The 21,866-nt window shown below is 36.8% G+C and overlaps 1 protein-coding gene across 1 annotated transcript; it reads right to left on the bottom strand.

The window, feature by feature from the left end:
- Window positions 1-8,419: 8,419 nt before the first annotated feature.
- Window positions 8,420-11,648, bottom strand: LOC149846379 (ammonium transporter 2-like). Its single transcript, XM_089996332.1, has 3 exons — window positions 10,774-11,648; window positions 9,749-10,034; window positions 8,420-9,230 (listed from the first exon to the last, which is right to left on the bottom strand). The coding sequence occupies exons 1-3, from the start codon at window positions 11,413-11,415 to the stop codon at window positions 8,689-8,691; spliced, it is 1,470 nt and encodes a 489-aa protein (XP_089852458.1). The 5' UTR covers window positions 11,416-11,648; the 3' UTR covers window positions 8,420-8,688.
- Between the last annotated feature and the right edge of the window lie 10,218 nt (window positions 11,649-21,866).

Below are 21,866 nucleotides of genomic sequence, written 5' to 3'. Positions count from 1 at the left end.
AGATCACCCTTCGAAAACAACCTCTATGAACAACTGTTGCAGAACTCCTCTTTTCAAGAAATGCCCTTCAGATAAGCAAGAGATAGCAGGGAGAGAGAACAAATTCTGTAGGATAATTTTCAAGAGTTTCCGTAACTGCAACCCTTTAACCACGTTTTATAATCCTTGAACAGATACTAAAGACATGGAAGAGATTTGTTACATGTTACGAAGTGACGTGACACATCAACGAAAGGATTCATTATCTATTTTTCTCTTTTCCTTTTATTTGATCCAAATAAAATAATTAATGTGGGATAAAAAATTATTGGACCTAGATTAATGAATATGGCCCTAAAGGGCCAATTACCTTAACCCAGACCCAAACCTGGCCTGGCACGATGCGGTGGGGAGGGCGGGCATGTGTGTGGTAACCATTTCATCCCCTTGTTCTTGAAACAAGAGATTGAATCACCATGTAGGATATAAACCCCACCACCATTTTGTGATTCATCAATATGGGACTATTCTACATCATCAAAGTCCAAACAAAGGTACTCCATAAGAAGAGTGGTCCCCAAATTGTTTTCTTCTTTGAATTATTTTTCTCATCTCTTCTTACATCCAACAGGAACCACGTATATCAAGCTTTCATCTTGTGTGAGTGTGTGCATGTGTGATATGTGTTTTTTTCTCCTCATATGGTATCAGAGCCATATTATCCTCGTGGCCTTAAGATCAACATCAACTCAGTTATCATCTTCTTCGGGTGCCACTTCCTACCTCGTTTTTGCTACGTTGCTGCAGAACCCAAATAATTTAACGCACTTCACCAAAAAAAAACTTGTCAACAGGTAAGAGTTTGGTAAAGATGTCAGCAATTTGATCTTTGAAAGACAAGTTGCTTCTTGGCAATGTGATCCCTATCAAAGTGGATCACAATTCCAATTTGCTTGCTATGATGATGGAACACAGGAAGGATAGCCATGCAGGTAGCTCCACATTTATCACACTATAATATTGGTGGTATAGTATAGGAACTCTTTGAGGAGAAATTTGAACTAAATTAATTCGGCAATAGTATTGGAAACGGTGCGATACTCGGCTTCTATGCTGAAACGAGCAACTATATGTTACTGTTTTGGAGCTCCATGACAGGATATTAGGACCATGAAAAATTGCATATTCATCTATTGATTTTCAATCATTTGGGCATCTGGCCCAATCCGCATTTGAATAGGTTTGAAAAAGTAAGGTTATGATATAGACGAATTAGAAGCCCATGGTGAATGGTGTGTTTGATATGCCAAAGAATTGGCTTGACTGCAAACCAATGATCCACTAAGGGAGTGTGAATGAATTGGCGCACTTTATTAACCACATATGACAAGTCAGGTCGAATCAAGGTGAGGTACTGACTGACAATGCTCGGATATAGGGTTAAGTCATGAAAAGCTAGTCTAGATCTATTGACAAGAGTGGTATAACTAGATAATGTAGTACTAAGTGGCTTTGCTTCAATCATGTTTGCGCGATTGGGAAGACCTAAAATATATTTTTTTAGAACAAAAGAAGTCCAGCAGACGTCTTGACAACCTCAATACCATGGAAGAAATGTAAAGGTTCCAAATCTTTTACTAAAAACATTTAAGTATTGTTAAGCCATTGGTAACATGCCCTAGAGGCTTGTTTAAGGTCGTACCAAGTTTTTTAGAACCAACAAACATGATTTGGAACTTTGGATCTGCAAATCTGTGTAACTAACATATAAACCTCATTTAAGTCTCCTTGTAGGAATGCATTATTGACATCCAACTAACAAATAGATCATCCATTTGAAACAACTAAGGTCAGAATTATTCAAACTATAATGAACTTAACAACAGGGTTAAAAGTTTCAAAAAACTCAAGTTGTTCTTCTTGATCATATCCTTTGGAAATAAGTTTAGAATTGTATCCTTCTAAAGATTCGTTGACTTTCCTTTTCACTTTAAAAATCCATTTACAACCAATTATGTGTTGGGATGGGGATTCAAGGGCCATGTCTAGTTTTGATATAGTGCAAATGTTTCTTTCTCCATGGTTGCATGCCAATGAGGGGAGTTATTGGCTTGGCAAAAGGAGTTAGATTCATGATCTTGAACAAGAGCATGGGAAAGAAAAATAAATTTTAAAAATCCGAGTGCCATCCTAAGACGAGTGATCATGTGATGGGTACAAAGAGGCGGTCCATGACTTGTTGAAGGAGAATCTGATGGGATAGATCTTGTAGGAGACACATGAGTAGGTGAATGGTGAATTGGACCTAAGAGAGATAGGGGTAGCATCAGCTAGAGCTGATACAGGTTTACGGTTGGTGTCACTAGAAGTAGTGATGGGTATAAAGAGAATGTATATAGTCTAATTTACTAGAGATGTAGGAGAACTAGGTTTGGTTTGACTGTTGATGGTCTCAATAAAAAGGAAATTTAGTTTCATAAAAAATGACATTATTGAGAGATTAAAACTTTACATGTGTTAAGATCAAGACATTGGTATCTTTTATGAATTGAGTTGTATCCAACAAAAATGTGACAATGGGATTTATAATCTCGATAGGGTCTAAGAAATGGGTGACATGAACATCCGAAAATTCAAACAAAGATATAATAAGGTTTTTGTTTGAAAAGTTTTTCAAAAAGAGATATTTTCCATGAATTTGAAACCTTGTGTCCAATACCACATTATCATAAAAAGGGATCTAAAGTTTGATATTCCCCTACCCCATTGGTTTGAAGAAATTAACTTAATTTAACATTCTCTACGTTGGCCTTAAATGCACGAAACACATTTTGCACGTTAAATCATATAAATTCATGAATATATTGAAAAAACATCAACAAAAATCACATAATATCGAAACCAATCCAAATTAATAACAGGTGCTAGACCCCAAACATCTGAGTAAACAAGTTCTAAAAGACTAAAAATAAAGAGTTTGAAAATGACAATGTGTCTCTTGACCTATTGACATGCAAGTCAAATATTATTTAAGATTCTATAAAAATATGGCAAATCAAGTCTACAAATTAGTTGTTATACTATGTGAAGGGCAGGATGGCCAAGGTGTTGGTGCCCATTACTAGTCTTCCCTCAAATGAGTTCTTTCCCTGTGACATGGACTTTCACAAGACAGTGGTTAGGATGAAATTCAAACACTCTAGTGAACTTGTTCACAGATAAAAGATTGTGTGTAATGTGTGGGATAACAAATATATCATTTGAATTTGCAATATTAAAATAAGCTGATCCAATATTTTGAATATTCAGACATGCCCCACTATTGACTTTCTTTTCCTTGGTAAGGTGTAAGACTTGCAAATTTTATAAATTATTAATTAAAGAATTATTCAAATTTCAAAGTATTATCCTTATTAAAATCATTAGCTTGAGTGAAACTAAGGATTTCAAGGAATTTAAAACTTGAAATTAGCTAGAGTGAGCAATCTTAATGTTTTCGTAAAATTATTCTAAGTCATTAAATAGATAAACTAAACAAAAAAAATGTAAATGAAACAAGAGAGGTCGCCCCTTACTAGTGGGCCCCTGTTTAAATAAATAAGAGACCCCTCTTTGGTGGTCTCGTTTTTACCATTTTGTAATAAAGAGGTGAAGAGGAAAGGGTGAACCATTTCTGCCCTCTTCTTTATGGAAATAAATATAATACTAAAAAAAACATAATACAGTAAGTATTAAAAAGTACTAAAGTGGAAGAGGAAGAGACACAATAACGTTGTGTTTCTCCCTCTTCCTTTTCACTTTTAACGAGGTTTACGATAGGCCTTTTCCTCTTCTCTAAAGTTAAAAAATAAATTAAAATCTTGTGCATTCATGGAACGATGATTCACCGGAGACGAAAAAACATAGATTATTAAAAAAAACCACCAAGGGGGAGGGGGTCTACCCCGACCCTCTCTCTCTCCTTAACCCTTGTGCTATGGCCAGCGATAAGGCCACCAATGAGAGGCCGATGATAGCACCCCAGTTTGTCTCCTCCTTTTTCTTTTTTCTACCCCTTCTTCTTCTTCTTCTCTCTCTCTTCTTCTTCTTCTTATCTTTGATTAGGGCTCTAAATAAGCAATTTTTTTAATTAAGATATTTTATATTTAGTTTGATTAGGTTTTTTTGTGATTTTCTTTGATTAGAGCTTTGAATCATTTTTTTTTTAATTACGACTTTTTAAATTTAGTTTGATTAAGGTTTTTCTTTATTTTTCTTTGATTAGGGATTTGAATCAAATATTTTTAATTAGGACTTTTGATATTTAATTTGAGTAGGTTTTTCTTTGAATTGATTAGGGTTTTTTCGACTTTCTTTAATTAAGGCTTTGAATCAAAATTCTTAAATTAGGATTTTTTATAGAGAGTTTGATTAGGGCTATTCTTTGATTTGATTAGGGTTTTTTTATTAGGGCGTTGAATCAAATTTCTTTAATTAGGGTTTTTTGTTGTTAATTTGATTAGGGTTTTTCTTGTATTTGATTAGGCTTTTTTTTCTTTGATTAATGTTTGAATTAGAGCATTTTATATTTAATTTTATGGTGTCTTTGATTTTATGGTTTATTTTTATTGTAGTTTAGGTTTTTTTGGTTTATTTATGATTTATTTTCTTGCATTTTATGATTCTATGATTTATTTATGATTTTTGCATTTGTATATAAACATATATAAATTCTTATTTTTCTCAAATTACATAAATTATAAACATTTTTTGCACATGGATTCATAATATGGGGATAAACCCATAACTTTTTATAAACTTTCGTAATCAGATCCAATATGACTCTGATTAAAGCATTTATATATCAAAAAAATATTTCTTAAATTACCCAAATTTTAAATATTTGTTGGTAATTAGATTCAATCTCTGATCCATATCCGGGGCTAAAATCCGTAATAAACATGTTCAAATATGCATATGGTAGGGTGGATCAAGTTGTACGATCCAAAATGAAGTTATCCGACTCATTATCCATGTGTGTCCAAGTTGTCCACACAAGGTAAAAATCAAATGTGAGATATAAAGAACAAAATTTCATGTGCAATCGAAACAAACACTGAACATAATACAATTGTTACAGAACAGACAGCACATGTGTCCTATCTTTTTATGTTTTGTTGTTCCGTCCAATCTTGGACAAGCAATCAAATACACCGGTTACTTTTGTAGGAATTGACACTTGAGTCAACCTTGTACACAAAAACACGTTGGAGTAGTGTTTGGACCCTTTTACCGAAATTGAAGTCCATATCCAAGTCCAAACCAAAAAATCGTATTCCGTAGACGAATTGTACTTGATATGAAAACTCAATGCAAAGGCTGTCATCATCGTCTCTATAGCCCATAACAAAATGTGCTTCCATACAAATGGTCAATCAACGAGTCGGTCAAACTTGGCTGCAATAAATAAAATGACAAAAGACGGCTCAACAGCCATGGAAAATTTGTGGCCAATTTGGCCTGGTGGGCCTTGGTCCTAGTGGTCCGAAGCTGTGTTCTACTAGATGGTGTCAACACGTTTGAAAGTGGTAAAAAATTTCCAAGAAATTTATGAGCACGAGACGTACGGGTGAGAAAATTTATGTACTTGATAGTCAAGTATCTGGTTCTGCCCCTAGCATTTAGGAGGCGTTTGATACACAAGACAATCTCACGCTGCACAGGGACGCCACGCTTCCTGCACGGCTCGGCGGTGCACGTTTCTGATGTTACTTGTCATTCTGGACAAACACCATACCTGGTGTGTGTTCGTGTGTGCATGTGTGTGTGTGGACGGAGTTTGTATAGCCAATCAAACGTCCTCTTACACAATGTTGTGAGTATCGGTATCGGCCCTGTATTGTTTGACCAATGATTCAGGTGAATAGGGTGATGTCGATACTCAAGTGAATCGTTTTGAATCAGCCAAAAAATAATTAAAAAGTATTATGAGTGTCAAAGCTATTAAAATAATATTACAAAATAATTTTAGGTATTTTTTTATATTTATTAAAAATAGCCGATTCAGGAGTGAACGTATCAAAATTTTGCTGATACGATATGTATTGGCCGATACGCACCACACTGACAACATTGCCCTTACGTCTCTTGGATTGGACTCATGGAACTATTGCTTTGACGAGGCTTCATGGCCTTTACACATTTGCAAAGAATTTACTCGTTAGGCTTAGGGCCATCACATGGATATGGACATAGGAGATTTTTTTTTTGTTTTTTTTATCTTATAACCCTAAGAAATTAACGGCACTCGGCACAAAGACCTGATTGCACTGGCTCATCATTTCTATGGTCGTCATGCCGACAGCGTAAAACTCCAACACTAGGACCCCTGCCCCCGAGGCTTTTTGTAGTTAATTTGAATAAGGTTTTTTATTTAATTTTCTTTTATTAGGGTTTTGAATCAAAAAATTTAAATTAGGAATTTTTATAGTTAATTAGATTAGAGTTTTTTTTTTGGATTTTTTATGATTAAGGCTTTGAATCAAATTTTTTAAATTAAGGCTTTTTATAGTTAATTTAATTAGGGTTTTTTTTTATATTTGATTAGGGCTGGCTTTTTTATTTTTTTTGTTAGGGTTTGAATTAGGGGTTTTTGTTTAATTTTATGGTTTATTTTTCTTATAGTTTAGGGGTTTTTGGTTTATTTATTATTTATTTTTTTGCATTTTAAGTTTTTATGATGTAATAGTGTTTGATGATCTGATTTTGATAGTTAATTTGATTTTAAGGTTTGATATTTTTATGATAAACTTTCATAATTAGATGTAATATAATATTTATTAAATTATTTATATATAAAAAATATCAGTGTTTATTTTTTCTCAAATTACTCAAATTTTAAACATTTTTTAGTTTTTAGATTCAATTTGAGATCCATATCCGAGGTTAAAATCCATAATAAACATGTTAAAACACTCTTGTGGTTTGGCTGAATCGAGTCATACAATTCAAAACGAAGTTATCCGACTCATTATCCATGTATATCCATGTTGTCCTCACAGTGTAAAGCAAACTTTGGACACAAAAAGCACTTTTGATTCAGTCGAAACAAACGTTGAACTTAGTAAAGTTGTTATAATGCATTAGGTTGGTACGTGCAGTTCAAGCTTGGACGAGGCATCAAACGAGGAGCATTTATGTTGCAGGGTAACATTCTCTATACATGAAAAAAAAAAAAAGGCACGGAGTGTGTTACAGTTTGGGAGGTCCGATTCTGTTTTCACTGTAAATAGGGGTGCAGCATAGAAAGCAAACGGTGGACAGAGAATTTTCAGCAAGGAGTTTTTTTTTTGTTTGTTTGCATGCACCAAAAACCCATGATGTGGACCCCATAGAAAAAGCTGCCTTCACCGTTCTGTGTGACACACAAACAGACCCTTAATGGAAGAAGTAAACTCAAAATCCATGAAAAGTTTGTGTGTTTTTAACATTTTTGATGATAAGGCATGCTCTTAATCATCTCAAATAGTTCAGGTGCGTTGTTTGAAAATTTTGTCTTTCAAAAGGATGTCTCTTGAACTTGAATGAATTGAATAATTGCACTCAAAACATTTTTCAACCACGCTATGCACGTCAAGTATGTGAAGATGTTCTATCAACTTCAAAATCTTCAACACAAAAAGTAGAATAAAGAAATGAAAGCTAAAGCCACTTAATTGTATTCAAATTAATAAGGTAGCTATTAACCATATTAATGTCAAAAGCATCCTTAGACTTTCATCTGTTGCAGTATCATTAGAGTTTCTTATGTGGGATGACGATAAATAAATAATAGCATGCATGAATGTTTCACACTAGGGCATGGTGGTTGTCCATAAGAAATGGGGTTTATCGGTTCTTACAAGCAATTAGGGCTGTTCATTATTCAAACCCCTCTTTGTGAAACGTTCTATTTAAATCTTTTTCTCCCTAGTGTGAAACATTCCAACATTCTTTCATTAAACCTATCTTTCTAAGCATATTGCATAGCTGATGTAGGAGGGGGAGCAAGGCACTAATTGGTTCATAGGGTCCATTCGGACCCATCTTGATTATTTGTGTTTTTTAATTATTTAGTTGGATATCGGATTTTGTTCAAGTCTTAGTTGAGATCCGGATCTATCTTAGATCCATTTTGTGATTAGAGTTTTCTAAGGTTTCTCTTTTGTTTTCTACTTAGATCTATCTTAGATCCATATTTTGCAGGGTGTTGGGATTTGGAAATGCTTGCATGCCAATAGAGAAAACGCTAGTGAGAGTTTTCTCAGATTTAATCATATCATCCAAAACATTCAAACTCAGTCAGACATGAAACATCTCAGATCTATTGGTTGGCAATCAACCTTTCATTACTCTGCCCAGAAAGGAAGCCATCACAACTATGACAGCCTAATCCGTTTGAAAATCACACAACTCATAAACATTCTACAAAGATTTAACTGTATTTATTTTGAGAAATTACACTCCAACAACAATTAGCAAAGATCACTAATTGGTAAAACGGGTTGAGTTTACAAAGATCTACATCATCTCCTACCCATGTGAAAAATTCCTGTGCAATACACACCATGTATTCTCTCAAGGCATAACACGAAATAGTATGCCTTTAAAGAGAAGCACACAGAACCAACAGAATCAGTCAGAACCGGATATAAGCATGATTCTATGGCCAACAATCACTATGAACATAGCTTACAGTTGTATGGTCACACCTCTAGCACCATTCATAGGACTACGAGGTACCCATGTCTGCATTTCGCCGTTCGGGTAAGCGTCAGGCCTGGTTACATCATATCTGTCCCCATCTCCCCACAGAGCATAAGCTTCTTCACCATGAACTGCATCATCACCAATTATGAGCTCATCTTCTGACATGCGCAATGGCACGAAGATTCTTATAAAGAGAAGGATGAGTGTGGTAGACACAATGTTCCAAGAAATGACAAAAGCAGCAGCAACCAACTGCTTCAACAATTGGATGCCGCCTTCGCCTCCATAGAAGGCACCCCTTGTGTTGATGCCAGGAAAAAGCATCCTGCAGAGCACCGGTTCCGCAAGCAGGCCGGTTAGAATGCCACCTAACAGACCGGCAACAGTGTGAGTGTGAAACACTCCTAAGGTATCATCCACCTTCAGCAACAATGCAGATCTCTTGTGCAGAATCATCATGGTGACCCACGGTACACTTCCTGACAGTATCCCCATTAGTATGGCTGCCCATCCTTGAACCACCCCTGCATCAATGTCAGAAAAATAACAAAATTTTAATAGAATTGTAAGGCCTAGATCTCATAGTTAATATTTAAAGCACAGAAAGGTTTAGATTAATAGAGGAGTTCAAAATGCATGGAAATGTATAGATTCCCTTGCTAAGCAGACTAGGGGTTAGGTTTTATAATTAACATATCCAGCGGGTATAGGTAGTAATTGAAATTGATTCACTAAATGAAAATTGGTTCTTGTAATGGCAAGGTGCTTGGGTTGTCAGCATGGAGACATGAGTATGAATCTCGAGAACAGCAGATTGGATCTAAGGAACTTTCGGCAGAAACTGTCCATGGCACCTTGGATGCCGTTCATCATCATGATCAATGATAGCCAAGCATCACAAACTCTTGTGGGACTAGTTGTCGTGACCAAGGTGTGATTGGACAGTTTTCTATCAAAGGCTCCTTGTACCTGATCCGCTCACTAGAGCTAAAAATTGCATAACCAAACAAGATAAACCAGTTTTTTTTGTTTGTGTTTTTACCTGCACCAGGGGTGATACACACTAAGCCCGTCATCATCCCCTGAACAGCACCGATCACCGAAGGTTTTCCGAAGAAGACAACATCAAGAGTCGTCCAAACAAGAAGGCTCGTAGCGGCACATATATTTGTGTTCAAGATAGCCATGGAGGAGATGACATTTGCAGAATAAGGTGCTCCACCATTAAAGCCGGACCAGCCCAACCATAGCAGCCCTGCTCCAGCAAGCATAAGCAACACATTGTTGGGTGGAAACCTCTCTTTGTCACCCTTCAATCTTGGCCCAACCTATATAAAAGACCAATCATCCCAAAAATAAATGCACAAACTAATCAATAACCAATAAAGAAAAACCATCACCTTAAAATCTAAAAAGGAATTAAAGATGTGCAAAATCCCAAAGAACAAAACCTTGTTTTTATCACACAATTGAAATAACAAATAATCTCTTGATAGTCCGCAGGTTCAATTTGACACAGGAGCCTTGGACTAAAATTAGGAATGTCTCTTGTAACATCCAAGATGGTTCAATTTGAATCATAAGCCGTGATCCTCAAAAGAGTTTGTCAGAAGTTTATGGGGTATGGTGCTTTTGATTTGAATATTTTTTTGAGAAAGCTTTTGTTTCAAATAGAGCCAAATGGAATGTTAAAAAGAGACCATATTAGGTGTACGCCATTCTTATGATTGTTTCCTTTCCCTAGGGGCGTTTCCAAATATATCCGCATATCCTGAAACACTCGGGTAAGTTGGGATTTTTGCATTATGGAGCACAATTCAGCATCCCAAGTTTCCAAATTATCCAAAATTTCAGGATACGTCTGTGCGTCCTGCCAGTCTGTCACACCCGAGAGAGAGAGAGAGAGAGAGGTCCAAATACACCCACATATCCTGAACTCTGGGATAAGTTGGAAATTTGAATCATTGGAGCATAATTCAGTATTATCGAAATATTGGGGATAAACATCCCAACACACCCGAGAGAGAGAGAGAGAGAGAGCAAATAGTCGCGTTGGGGAATCCTTACCCAATAAGCGGCCACGAAGCCAGCAGTGCCAGAGGAGAGATGGATCACATAACCACCAGAGTAATCGATGACCCCCCACTGAAAGAGGAACCCACCGCCCCAAAGGCTGAACGCCCCAACTGTGTAGGAGAAGATCAACCAGAGGGGCACAAAGGCCATCCAAGCCTTGATGTTCATCCTCCCCAGCACGGCCCCAGCGAGCAGGATGATGGTGATGGCGGCGAACATGAACTGGAACCAAACCATTGAAGCCATGGGGAAGAAGGGCTCGATCATGGAGATCTCGACGGAGCCCTCGGACCGGCCGCTCTCCGGCAGCTTCGCGCGGTCGATGAGGAACTTCTGGCCGAGCGCTGGGCCGGCCTTCCCCCAGAAGGGGAGGAGCTTCTCTCCGAAGGCCATGCGGTAGCCGAAGACCACCCAGCAGATGAGCACCGCCGCGAATGCGTAGAGCGCCATGAACGCCGCGTTCACCGCCCACTTCTTCTTCACTATGCTTGCGTACAGGATCACCAGCCCCGGCACGCTCTGCAGCCCCACCAGAGTGGCCGCCATCATCTGCCACGCGTTATCGCCTTTGTTGAGCCAGTCCGGCACCGCCGCCTGCCTCTCCGTGTAGGCGAACGGTACAGTGGACGCCATCTCTTGTATGGCGTTCCCAGCCCTGGATCTCCTCTGCTCTCCCTTGTATGTCCTTCTACAGATATAGGGCAATGGATGGTGTCTGTGGTGTGGTGGTATATATTGTGAGATTGTTAGGCTTTCATGGTTGGTTGGTTCACATGGTGGTCAATGCAAGGAGGAACGAGGGAAAGAGAGGATTGGAAATTGGATTTGGACGGAGGGAGGGGAGAAGATTCTGCGTTGTTTGGTGTGGACTGGGAGGGGTCGTGGAAAGGTTGAGTTAAGAAAAGGAAAAAGGAGTTCAGCTTCTCCTTTTGATTGGTCAGAGAACCGATGAAGCAGGTATTTTTTGTCTTACAAAAAGAGTTTGACCCTTTTTTTATATGAATCTTATATTTCCATTTCTTTTTTCTTTTTAAAGATATGAGATTTCAATGTTTGTTAGCATCCTTTGCTTGCGTCCGATGTCAGATTCCATACGGAATCTAGAAATGTGCGGTCTGGAAGTAGTTTTTGTTTTTTTTTTGTTGGGAAAGAGAAAGCTGGGGTTAGTCAGACTGCTACCGGTTATAGAACCATACCATTTGGGTTCAAACTTGCAACGCTCCAATACTAGCTGCCCCTTCCAAACAAGAGGAGCCCCCGTTGATGAGGAACATGCATAGGAAAGCAGATAAAACCATCGCTGCTGAACCCAACGAAGGGACAACGGAGTTCCGACCATACGGTAGGAGCAGTTTGTGCAAGTCACCATGTGATGGAACGTTGCAAGTAACTGTTTGAACAAGCTCTTGGCTTGTCTGGGTTGGCTCAAAAGCTGTTTGTAAAATGGGTGGGTGCCCTTCCACCCTTCTTGTAACAAAAAAACAAAAACAACCAAAGGGCTCTCCTTTTTTTAATGATTTTTCAAATGGGTCCCTCCTTATCAGTGTTTTAAAACTCAGACTCAGCCGGGTCATGTTAACTTTATATCTTATATAAAATATATAAATATATATGTACTATCTATATTTTATAGTATTTTATAAATATATTATATTATATGATATTTTATAATATATTTAATATATAATCATATATATATATATATTACAAAAGAGAGAGAGAGAGAGAGAGAGAGAGAGAGAGAGAGAGAGAGAGGGTCAGTAGAATAAGGTGTAAAGGAAAACTTGGGTGTAGGAGACTGTTAGGGAAAATTTGAGTGTAGAACGAATGGACAGGAGTAGATCATCATTTTTTCACGAAATTTGATGATGGTCAATGTCTGACCACGGTTTGTTTGATGCAATTCTAACAGGACTATTTTGCACTAATGGCGAAAAGGACAGGGACCAAGCACAAGGGAGAGACTATTTTGCAAATCACCCACATAGTGGAGACCAATTTGCCAAAAACTCTTTTTTAATACATTGGTAAAGGGTCTAACCTCCATGAGGAATGGCAGCGGACCAGGGTGGGGGGTTTACTCTTGCTCTGTCTCAAAATTTTGCCCTCCACTCTCACCTTCATTCCTGCACGGTTTTGATTTTAACTTTCATCCTCTATCCCTTCTCCGTTTCATGTCCTCTATTCTTAGTTTAAACGAGGCCAGGTGGGGCGGGTCCCATTTTACCAGTCCTTTCTATGCTACCACCTTTTGTCATTAGAAGAAGAAGAGAGAAATGAGAGTTTTCATGGCTCGCTAGAAGGAGAGATGAGAGAGTCGAGAAAGAGTTTTATATATATATATATATATATAACAAAAAAATCAGTCAAGGAAAACCCAAGTCTTGGGCATAAAGAAAAAAAAATTTGCCAAAAGTTGTCTAAGTGGCTATTCATAAAATGTATTAAAATGTTTTGGTTGTTACATTTAGCTGGCAGACTTTTTTTGTATTTGTTTCAATGACATGCTTGGTCCTAAAACAGGCATTCAAATTTAAAATTTGAAACTTTTGGCAGGTTTTCTGTAAATAGCTGGTAACAAGGTGGACTTCCGTAAAATACTTAAAAAGAAAATGTAAAGGGTGTGCGAACGTTCCTAAGGACTTGCGTTTCTTTTAAAATTTTGTAACTTTCGATGAAATTGGAGTGTTCCTAAAATCCACTGACTTGTGTTGCGGTGGGAAAAGGCAAGCAAATCAAGACCATGCAATGGATCCATAAATGACAAAAAACCAGTCAAAGCCCGGATCTACTTTTTTACATATAAACGAATTCGGATATTCATCAAATTCTAATATTTGTAGAATTCAGTACCAAAAGTCAAAGCCATGTCCGATTATAATTGGATATGGTTTTGACTAAACAAATGCCTAAAAGGAATGGAATTGGGTCGGATGTCAGATAAAATCTGATTAGTTGACATCCCTAATCCCATTAACACGATTGAGGATTCTGGATAGGGACTTATGGCAAGGAGTTGAGTCACGTTAATAGGAGGGTAGGCACGTGCCCGCCCTGACCCACAAAAACCCCACAAGGGTATAGGTCCAAGAAACATGGGCAATGCCCACCCTAACTGGGTCAGAGTGGGCACTAGTGCCCGACCCAAAGAGAACCGATGGGCCCACCAGCCCTTCCCTTTTCTAAATCCATTACCATTCCCCCATTGGCTAATACCCTAATCTCTCTCTCTCTCCTCCCCACAACCCTATTGTGGCCCCCTCTCCGTAGCTCTACCCCTGCTCATGACCCTATAATTGGGCCCCCAATCTCTCTCGATTTGCTCCCATCCTTCATGGCTTCACCCTCCACGTGACCGCACCTATGGGCCATGCCCTCTCTCCACGACTCCACCCAATCCTGTGACCTCACAACCGTCCCCCCACTCTTTCTTTTTCTTTCTTGATTCACTCTTGGCCTCCGTGGCTCTAACCTTGCCTGCGACCCAACAACCTCTCTCTCTCTCTCTCTCTCTCTCTCTCTCTCTCTCTCTCTCTCTCTCTCTCTCTCTCTCTGCGACTCTACCCTCCCCACAACCCTACCTGTTGGCCTATCTTGACTTTATGTGTGTCCCTCTCTCTTGATGGCACAACCATCCGGTGCACCCAGCATGTCACAACATGCACAAGATGAGGTATACTCTCCCTCTTGTGTGTATAATACATAATTGATGATTTAAGAATTAGGGTTTTAATTAACATTTAGGTTTAGTATTTTTTTTTCAATTAACATTTAGGTTTTTAATGAGATAGATATTAATTGGTTATTTTTGTATTTTTTAAATCGACATTATATATTATCCATATGCTTGGTTTTAGTTAGAAATTTAAGGGTCTTATTATTTTTTGTTTCAATTAGTCTATGTATGAAAATGATGAATGATGTTTGTTACGATAGAGGTTTTTTATTTAGTTTTTTTAAATAGTATAAATATTTAATTAGATTTTAGAGTTTTTTTTGTATTTTTAATAGCATTTATAATTTTATTTTATTATTAAATAAGATAAACATTTAATTTAAGTATTTTTATATTTTTAATTAACATTAAACATGATTCTACATGATTGTATAGCATAAGTGCATAATTGATTATGTAAGAATTAGGGTTTCGATTAACATTTAAGTTTAAGATTTTTTATATATTTTTTAATTACTATTTAGATTTATGATTTTTTTGTATTTTTTTTCAATTAGTATTCCAATGAAAAATGAATGGGTAAATGATTCTTTGGTGGACTACATTGAGAATGACATATTTGACATCATTAACAATGAATTAATTATGAATGATTTTCAAAATATGAAAAATCGATGAGGATAATATTAAAGGTATTCGTTAGAGTAGCCATTTGATGTTAAATATGTTTGTTGTTTTTCTTTGGTTTGAGTGACTTGTACTTTTTTTTTAATTATTTATAAAACATTTATGATGCCTTTTATAGATTTTTGAAAGATTAACTAATTAATTGACTTTATTTATAGGATGTATGTATTTCTTTGTCATTCATTAAAAATATTTTTTTTGTCTTTATATCTAACAAAGCTAAATTTTGAAACATACAAACATGTTATTAAGGTACTTTGCAATTCTTAAATAATTTTCTTTATTATTTTTTTAAGAAAAGTTTTTTTAATATTGAAAACATGTTTAGTTTTAATCAATTTTTTTTTTACACTTGTTAGTATAGTTTATTGTCATAGATTTTGTTTTTACCTTTTACTATGCATTTGTGGCGACGCTAGCTTAACTTGGCATGAGGTATGCCCTTTTTTGAAGATTTTGAATGTGACTGATATAAAAATGTATACAGAGTGATAGAAGAATTGAAGTATCCCTGTGATGTAGCTCAAAACCCTCCAATTTTCTGTTGAAGATTAGTGGTTTCTGAGACCATTTATGTCTCTGTGCACACGGGTGCATCTCATTGGAAATAGAATGTTTTACAAATCTTGTTGTCAGGATTTTTTTTTAGTAAGAGAAAATATTTGGAAATATTTTTTTTTTGTCTTTTCAAAGAAAATCCTGAAAAGACATTCAAGGCCCATAAGAACCAGGTTTTCCCTTGACTTATCAGAAAAGTGAAAAACCCAAGAAAGAAACAAGAACAGTTTAATTATATGGGTAAAATGGTTGGTGCTAACTAAGGTACATAATTATTGAGCTAAAAAATCATAGGTGCAAGATGTATTAACTAAGTCTAACTAAATAAATATGTCCCACATGGTTTGTTTGTTAAGAATTTAACTCTTGATAATGCTTTTCTGATCTAAGCACACATTTTTTCCAAGATATGTAGTTTTTTAACATTGTGATCCCGTCATTTTTTAATCCCTTTAAAAACCTGCTTACATGTTACAATTAAGTGATTCAAAACTCACTTCCTATTAAAAAAACCTGATCTATAAAAAGTCAAAAACTGTTGCAAAAATGTGATTTCTACTCAATAATTCATTACCTTCACCTTCATTAATATGATACACATGTACCTCTTTATAAGATTAAGTAATGAGACTGCATACTTTAATCGTGTGTATGCACCAGGGCCGTACCTGTGTTTTATGGGGCTTGAGGCGGAGGAAAAAAATGGGCCCCTTATTAACAGGAGGAGTTCGGGGGGCAGGGCTTCGAATTTTTTTTAGCCCCTGTTAAAAATGGGCTCCCTAAAAATAGGTCCCTTATTAATAGTAGGAGTTCGAGGGCAGCGCCTCAAAATTTTTTGAGCCCCCTATTAATAGTAGGAGTTCGAGGGCAGCGCCTCCAATTTTTTTGGGGTTTCTATTGAAAATGGAATCCCTATTAAAAATGGGCCCCTAAAAATTTTTTTGGCCCAGGGGCCCTAAGGCCCAAGTCTCATTGGCCTCTTGAGAGGTCCGGCTCTGGTATGCACCAACTAGTATGATTAAACCTTTCCCCATCGCTCTGAGTGCTGCATGAACTGCATCATCACCAATCACAAGCTGACCATTGGGCTTCCACTAAGGATGTCAATGTTACATGTTTGGATTGGATAATTGACGACCCAAAACCTGTTTAGTTGGGTTTGGTAAGAACACTTGAGCCCCATTGTTTAATCGGGTCAGATTCGGTTTTATATGGTATAACCTAATTAGATTCAGTTTCTTACTGAGATCCCATCTGACTCTTAGAAAGCTCCCAAATGGCAGAACCATTTCTTGTAACATCATGTATAATGGGAATCGCTGATCCAATTCTGGGTGCAGCTATTAGTATCTTTTGGATCCATATCTGACTCAAGTTGGACCGGCTAATTTGTCAGATGAATCAAAGATCTTGACCATTGGATCTCAAAGCCAACAGTCCCTATGGTACTGCTCGTGGGTGAATATACCTCCAGGAGCCATGGGGCCCACCGGAGTTCTGGACTTCCCATTTGGTAAGGGTGTCAATGGATCGGGTTTGATTCAGATATTTGATCAACAGGTCACCATTTGATGAGGTTCAGTAAATGATTCGATGTCTGGTCAATTAAACATGTTGGATTCATCTGCAGGCTTTTAAACTGTAGACTTCTACAACAAAATCGGAATAAACGTAAAGTGTTTGTTCAATTTGCTTTTGGTAAAATAGCTGTTTCTAGGGATGCAAATGGGTCAGATCCAGGATGAAGGTTTTGCAATTTTTGACTATTCCGAATCCAATTTCGATCTGAGTCTCATTATATTTAGCTGTTCCAGATCCAAAATGTTTGCATCCCTAACTGTGTCCATCCACATTGAAATCTAATCCCAGATTGGTCTTGGCCAGAACCAATTAGGTCCGATTCAGTAATGCCTACGTCTGAACCAAATCCGATCCGTTTCATCCCCAGGACTTTGCCACATGTAATAGACCCTCCTAAATTGTTAACGTAGTGAGGACTATGATTGCATAGGCATGTGGACCTTCCTATCTTTGTTTAACGGTTGTCATCCATACCCTTTTTGTTGTTAATAATTATTTGGATCGGTTCTATGCCCAGGTGTTTCTATCAACCGGGTCAATGCCCATACTAAGGTCTACCGATCCAAGTTGCAGATTTGGTTGCCACTAGGTGTTTTGAACCGAGTGCCTTTTGGCTAAGACCTATCAAATCTACCTCTAATCTCAACCACCATGCAGATGATTTTGTTGATCTCAAATATTCATCCCAAGCAAAAGCCCTCAATGTTGTGATATGATACCACCAGTGTCACAAATATTGCGATATTTATGAAAAAAATCGCAAAAATACCACAAGAAATCGCCTGAAAATTCTAAACAGCAATTTCTCGTGATATTTTTAAAATATCAAGATTTTTCATAAAAACACAGATGTCATGTTTTGACTGTGATATTTATGTTTTTAATGGCTATTTATCATAGAAAAGATTTGTATGTTTTTAATTTTGAAATATAGTTTATTTTATTTTACATAAAATTTTGGTTTTAAATTTTTTAAAATTTGTAGAAAAGATGTGTGTTTTTAATTTTGAAATATAGTTTATTTTATTTTTCATAAAATTATGGTTTAAATTTTTTTTAAATTTGTTTACTATTACCAGCATTTGGCTGAAAAAATGCGATTTTTTTTTTTATTTCTCACAGCTGATGTTTTGCCGTTTTATGAATACCGCTACCTAGAAAAGTGAGGGCACACTCAGCCGATTGTTTTTGTAGGCTTAATCTTTGCAAAAGAGAGTCTAGTTCTACCTCCTTGAAATCTACAGAAATGCTTCCTGTGGAGGAGCACTGACAGAAAAAGAGTCAGAACCGTCTTTCTCTGCGGCATGCGTTGCGAACGCGCCCTTAGGGTATGTTTGATCCCTTGTTTAGGGTTGGAAAAATGAACAAAAAGAACAGAACAGAACATTGGTTATGTCAGTTCTGTTCTTTTTGTTCCAAGCCCAACAAATGTCCTTTGTTTGATGGGCTAAGAATGAAGAAGAAGAAGAAGAAACCCTAATCAATGAAAAAAAAAACTCAACGAAGAAGAATAAATCCTAATAAAAAAGAGAATCCTAATCAATAAAATCAAACAAAAACCCATATTCTAAGAAAACCCATACATATGAAAACCTAAAAATGCCCTAAAAAGAAATTTGATTCAAAACGAAATTGGTTATTCTTGAATATCAGAATCAAGCACGACATTGTTATGAACACAGAACATATAGCCCAATTGTATGGTAGCAGTAGGATATATAGCAGGCCGTTAAGAAACAAACCTAGCTAGGTCCAACCTGAGTTCCGATTACGATATACAATTTTTTAATGTAAAAGCTTTAAAAATATTATTTGGCTAGGTATGGACTGGGCCTGGTTTATGCAATTATCAAATCTGGGTATGGTTTTTCTTATGAAAGATCTGGTCAGAGGCCCAATATTGACACTTCTTAGTCTCCGGGTATGGACCCATAAATTTTATCACCCGTTGATGCCCCTAGCTATATAGATGGAATCTAGTGATATTTGTTGCAAGTACCACAAGGAACCCGGAGGTACAAGGTCCAAATAATTTTGGGAGTTATCCTCTTAACTGGAACAATCTGGAAACTTCCTTGGTGGACTGGGTCCCAAAAGCATAAGCAGGAAGGGGTCCATTAGATTTTGTTTTATTCGCTACTCAGTTCAAGATGAGTCACGTTTAGACCTATTTTAGGTCCGTGCCTAACTGCCTTTAAGGCTGGGTCTAAGCTACTTGAGCCTTATGAGTTGGTTGAATGGACTTTAAGAAATTAAAGATGAAAGAAATTGAGCAGCTTGAAAAATTAGGGTGATGTCTTGTGGGCACCTGGTTCAAGGTTTTATGGGTTACAGACGTATACGATAACTTTCTTGTTTAAACGTGTTTTTAAAGTGATAAAAAAACACTGGTTCATATTATAATAAAAATGTCAAAGTTTTTGGATAATGATCTAAAACACAAATTTTAGTAATCCACAAGTTTAGATTTAGCTTAGGAAATAAAACCACATAGACCCCACTTGGATATAGGCATATAGCAGGCAAAACCTGCTTATGTGAAAACTAGGTTTTGCCTCAAAACTTTTTGGCAAACCTGGTTAGCCAAATACCAAGTTTTTAACTTGTTTGGCTGACCAAAAAGGTTTTTGGCTATTCAAAACTAAAAAAACTAAAAATAAAAAAACATGGTCAGCCATTTTTCAGCCAGCCACCAGCTGAGAAATGGCTGGGATGGTGTCACCTGGCACCACCCCACCTATTTTGCAGTTGGTGACTGGTCAGAATATCAAAAAGAAAAATACAAGTTTAGCTGTTTTCTGACCACCCACCGGCGGCCAGAGGTTGCTTATGACTGGTGGTGGCTGAAACTAACCAAAAGACTTGAAATAAAAAAAAGAAACAAAATCACCCACTATTTTGCGGCCACCCATTGTCTGGGAAATGCCGAGACCATGGATTTGAAGAAAAAAAAAAAAAAATAAACATTTCGGGCTGGGGAGGCCCCGGCCAAAAATGGTTGGACAGAGATCAGGTTGGGGGAAGGCTATCCCCAAAACGGTAAGAAAGCAGGTTGTTAGGGGGTTGGAGACACCCCCTCCCCCACAATAAACCAAGTTAAAAACCTAGGAGGGGGTGGAGGGTCTTTTTTCACTTGGCCAGGTTTTGGCCAAAAGCTGGTTATAAAATCAGGCTTTGGCTCCATCCAAACAGTGCCAAGATTTGGCTAAAACCTGGTTTTGGAAAAGAAAAAAACCTAGTTTATGATCCAAATGGTACTAAAAGAGCTAGTAATCAGGGTGCTGGTCTACCCACTTAAACTCTATTCCAAAGTTCTCATGTAACATATTTTTTAGCAAATCTAATCTTACGGATGTGATTTCCATGCTAGAAAAAGTAGCAAATAGACTCTTAGATAACTTTTTGATGTGTGGGTAGGATTTTATAATGAATTAAAAGTCAATTATTTTGATTTTTTTAAAGTTTTCTACATTATAAATTCCTACCTACTAATTTGAAGTAGAGGGGTACGAACCCTTACATGGAACTCACAGGGAGTAAGTTGTTTTGACCTAGTAAAAATTGAACCTTGGATAATAATTTTTCAATGTAAAAATATGTTCTTTCAGGTTTGAAAATTTAATACGGCAGTTAATTTTTTCAACCCTCATGAAATCTGACATATATGTCAGACAACCACGATCCAAATGTCCAGTTTGTACAGAACTTAATATGCAGATCACATGTGAAGGCTCAAATGTGCCAAAAAGCTTGAAAAAAATGAAAATATTATATATAGTTTTACTAGGGTTCCTTACCCCCATGGGTAGCAAACATTACCCCATATATATATATATATATATATATATATATATATATATATATATATATATATATATATATGAGACTTTTTAAGTTCAATTTTAACAGCATGCAGCCAATTGAAAATATGGGTGTCAACAGGTCGGTTTTACCCGAACTCAACCCATACCAAACCCTATAGGGTTAAATAAGAAGACCCGATTAAGATCTGGGTTCGAACCCGAAGGTCCGATTAATACATGGATCTAGGTATAGTTTGTAAAATTTAATACCAAACTTGGGCCCAACTCGAGTTTCGATTAAGACCTGCAATTTTTCAATGTAAAAATGATAAAAAATAGTATTTTACTGTGTGTATGACCCGGGTCTGGTTCATGTAGTTCTTATTGGGTTCAGGTATGGTTTCTCTTATGGTGGTTAGGTCCAAACCAGATACCATACCTGAAAATCGAGTCCAAGTTTGGTTCCACCCGGGTCCGAACCAATCCCGACTCATTGACACACTTAATTGAAATGACCTAATCCCTTGAAATCATGACATGTTTGTTCAGTATTTATGATACCTTTGGACTTCTTAATAAATTGAGCAAAAAAACTTTGGGTTTATTAGTTACATTGATGAAATTTTCTTTTGGGAGTTCTTTTGAACAATTATTTATGATTTCACATAAATTAAAAAGTGTTTTGTAATTTATCACCATTTCCGTACAGTTTCTTGAGTACCTTTATTGCACATTTTCAAATATTGTAGTATTAATAATGTGGTTTTTAGAGCAAAAGT

This window comes from Nuphar pumila, chromosome 2 (assembly GCF_984573655.1).
Source record: "Nuphar pumila chromosome 2, dmNupPumi1.hap1.1, whole genome shotgun sequence".
NCBI classification, from domain to species: domain Eukaryota; kingdom Viridiplantae; phylum Streptophyta; class Magnoliopsida; order Nymphaeales; family Nymphaeaceae; genus Nuphar; species Nuphar pumila.
The sequence above is the reverse complement of the archived record's forward strand: the minus strand, read 5'-3'. Positions and strand labels throughout refer to the sequence as shown.

Excerpts from the sequence above, each read along its gene's own strand:
- LOC149846379 (XM_089996332.1), bottom strand. The coding sequence starts at position 11,415 with ATGGCGTCCACTGTACCGTTCGCCTACACGGAGAGGCAGGCGGCGGTG. Across the intron at positions 10,035-10,773 it reads GCTTCGTGGCCGCTTATTGG|GTTGGGCCAAGATTGAAGGG; the intron begins GTAAGGATTCCC and ends TCTTTTATATAG. Across the intron at positions 9,231-9,748 it reads GTGTATCACCCCTGGTGCAG|GGGTGGTTCAAGGATGGGCA; the intron begins GTAAAAACACAA and ends ACATTGATGCAG.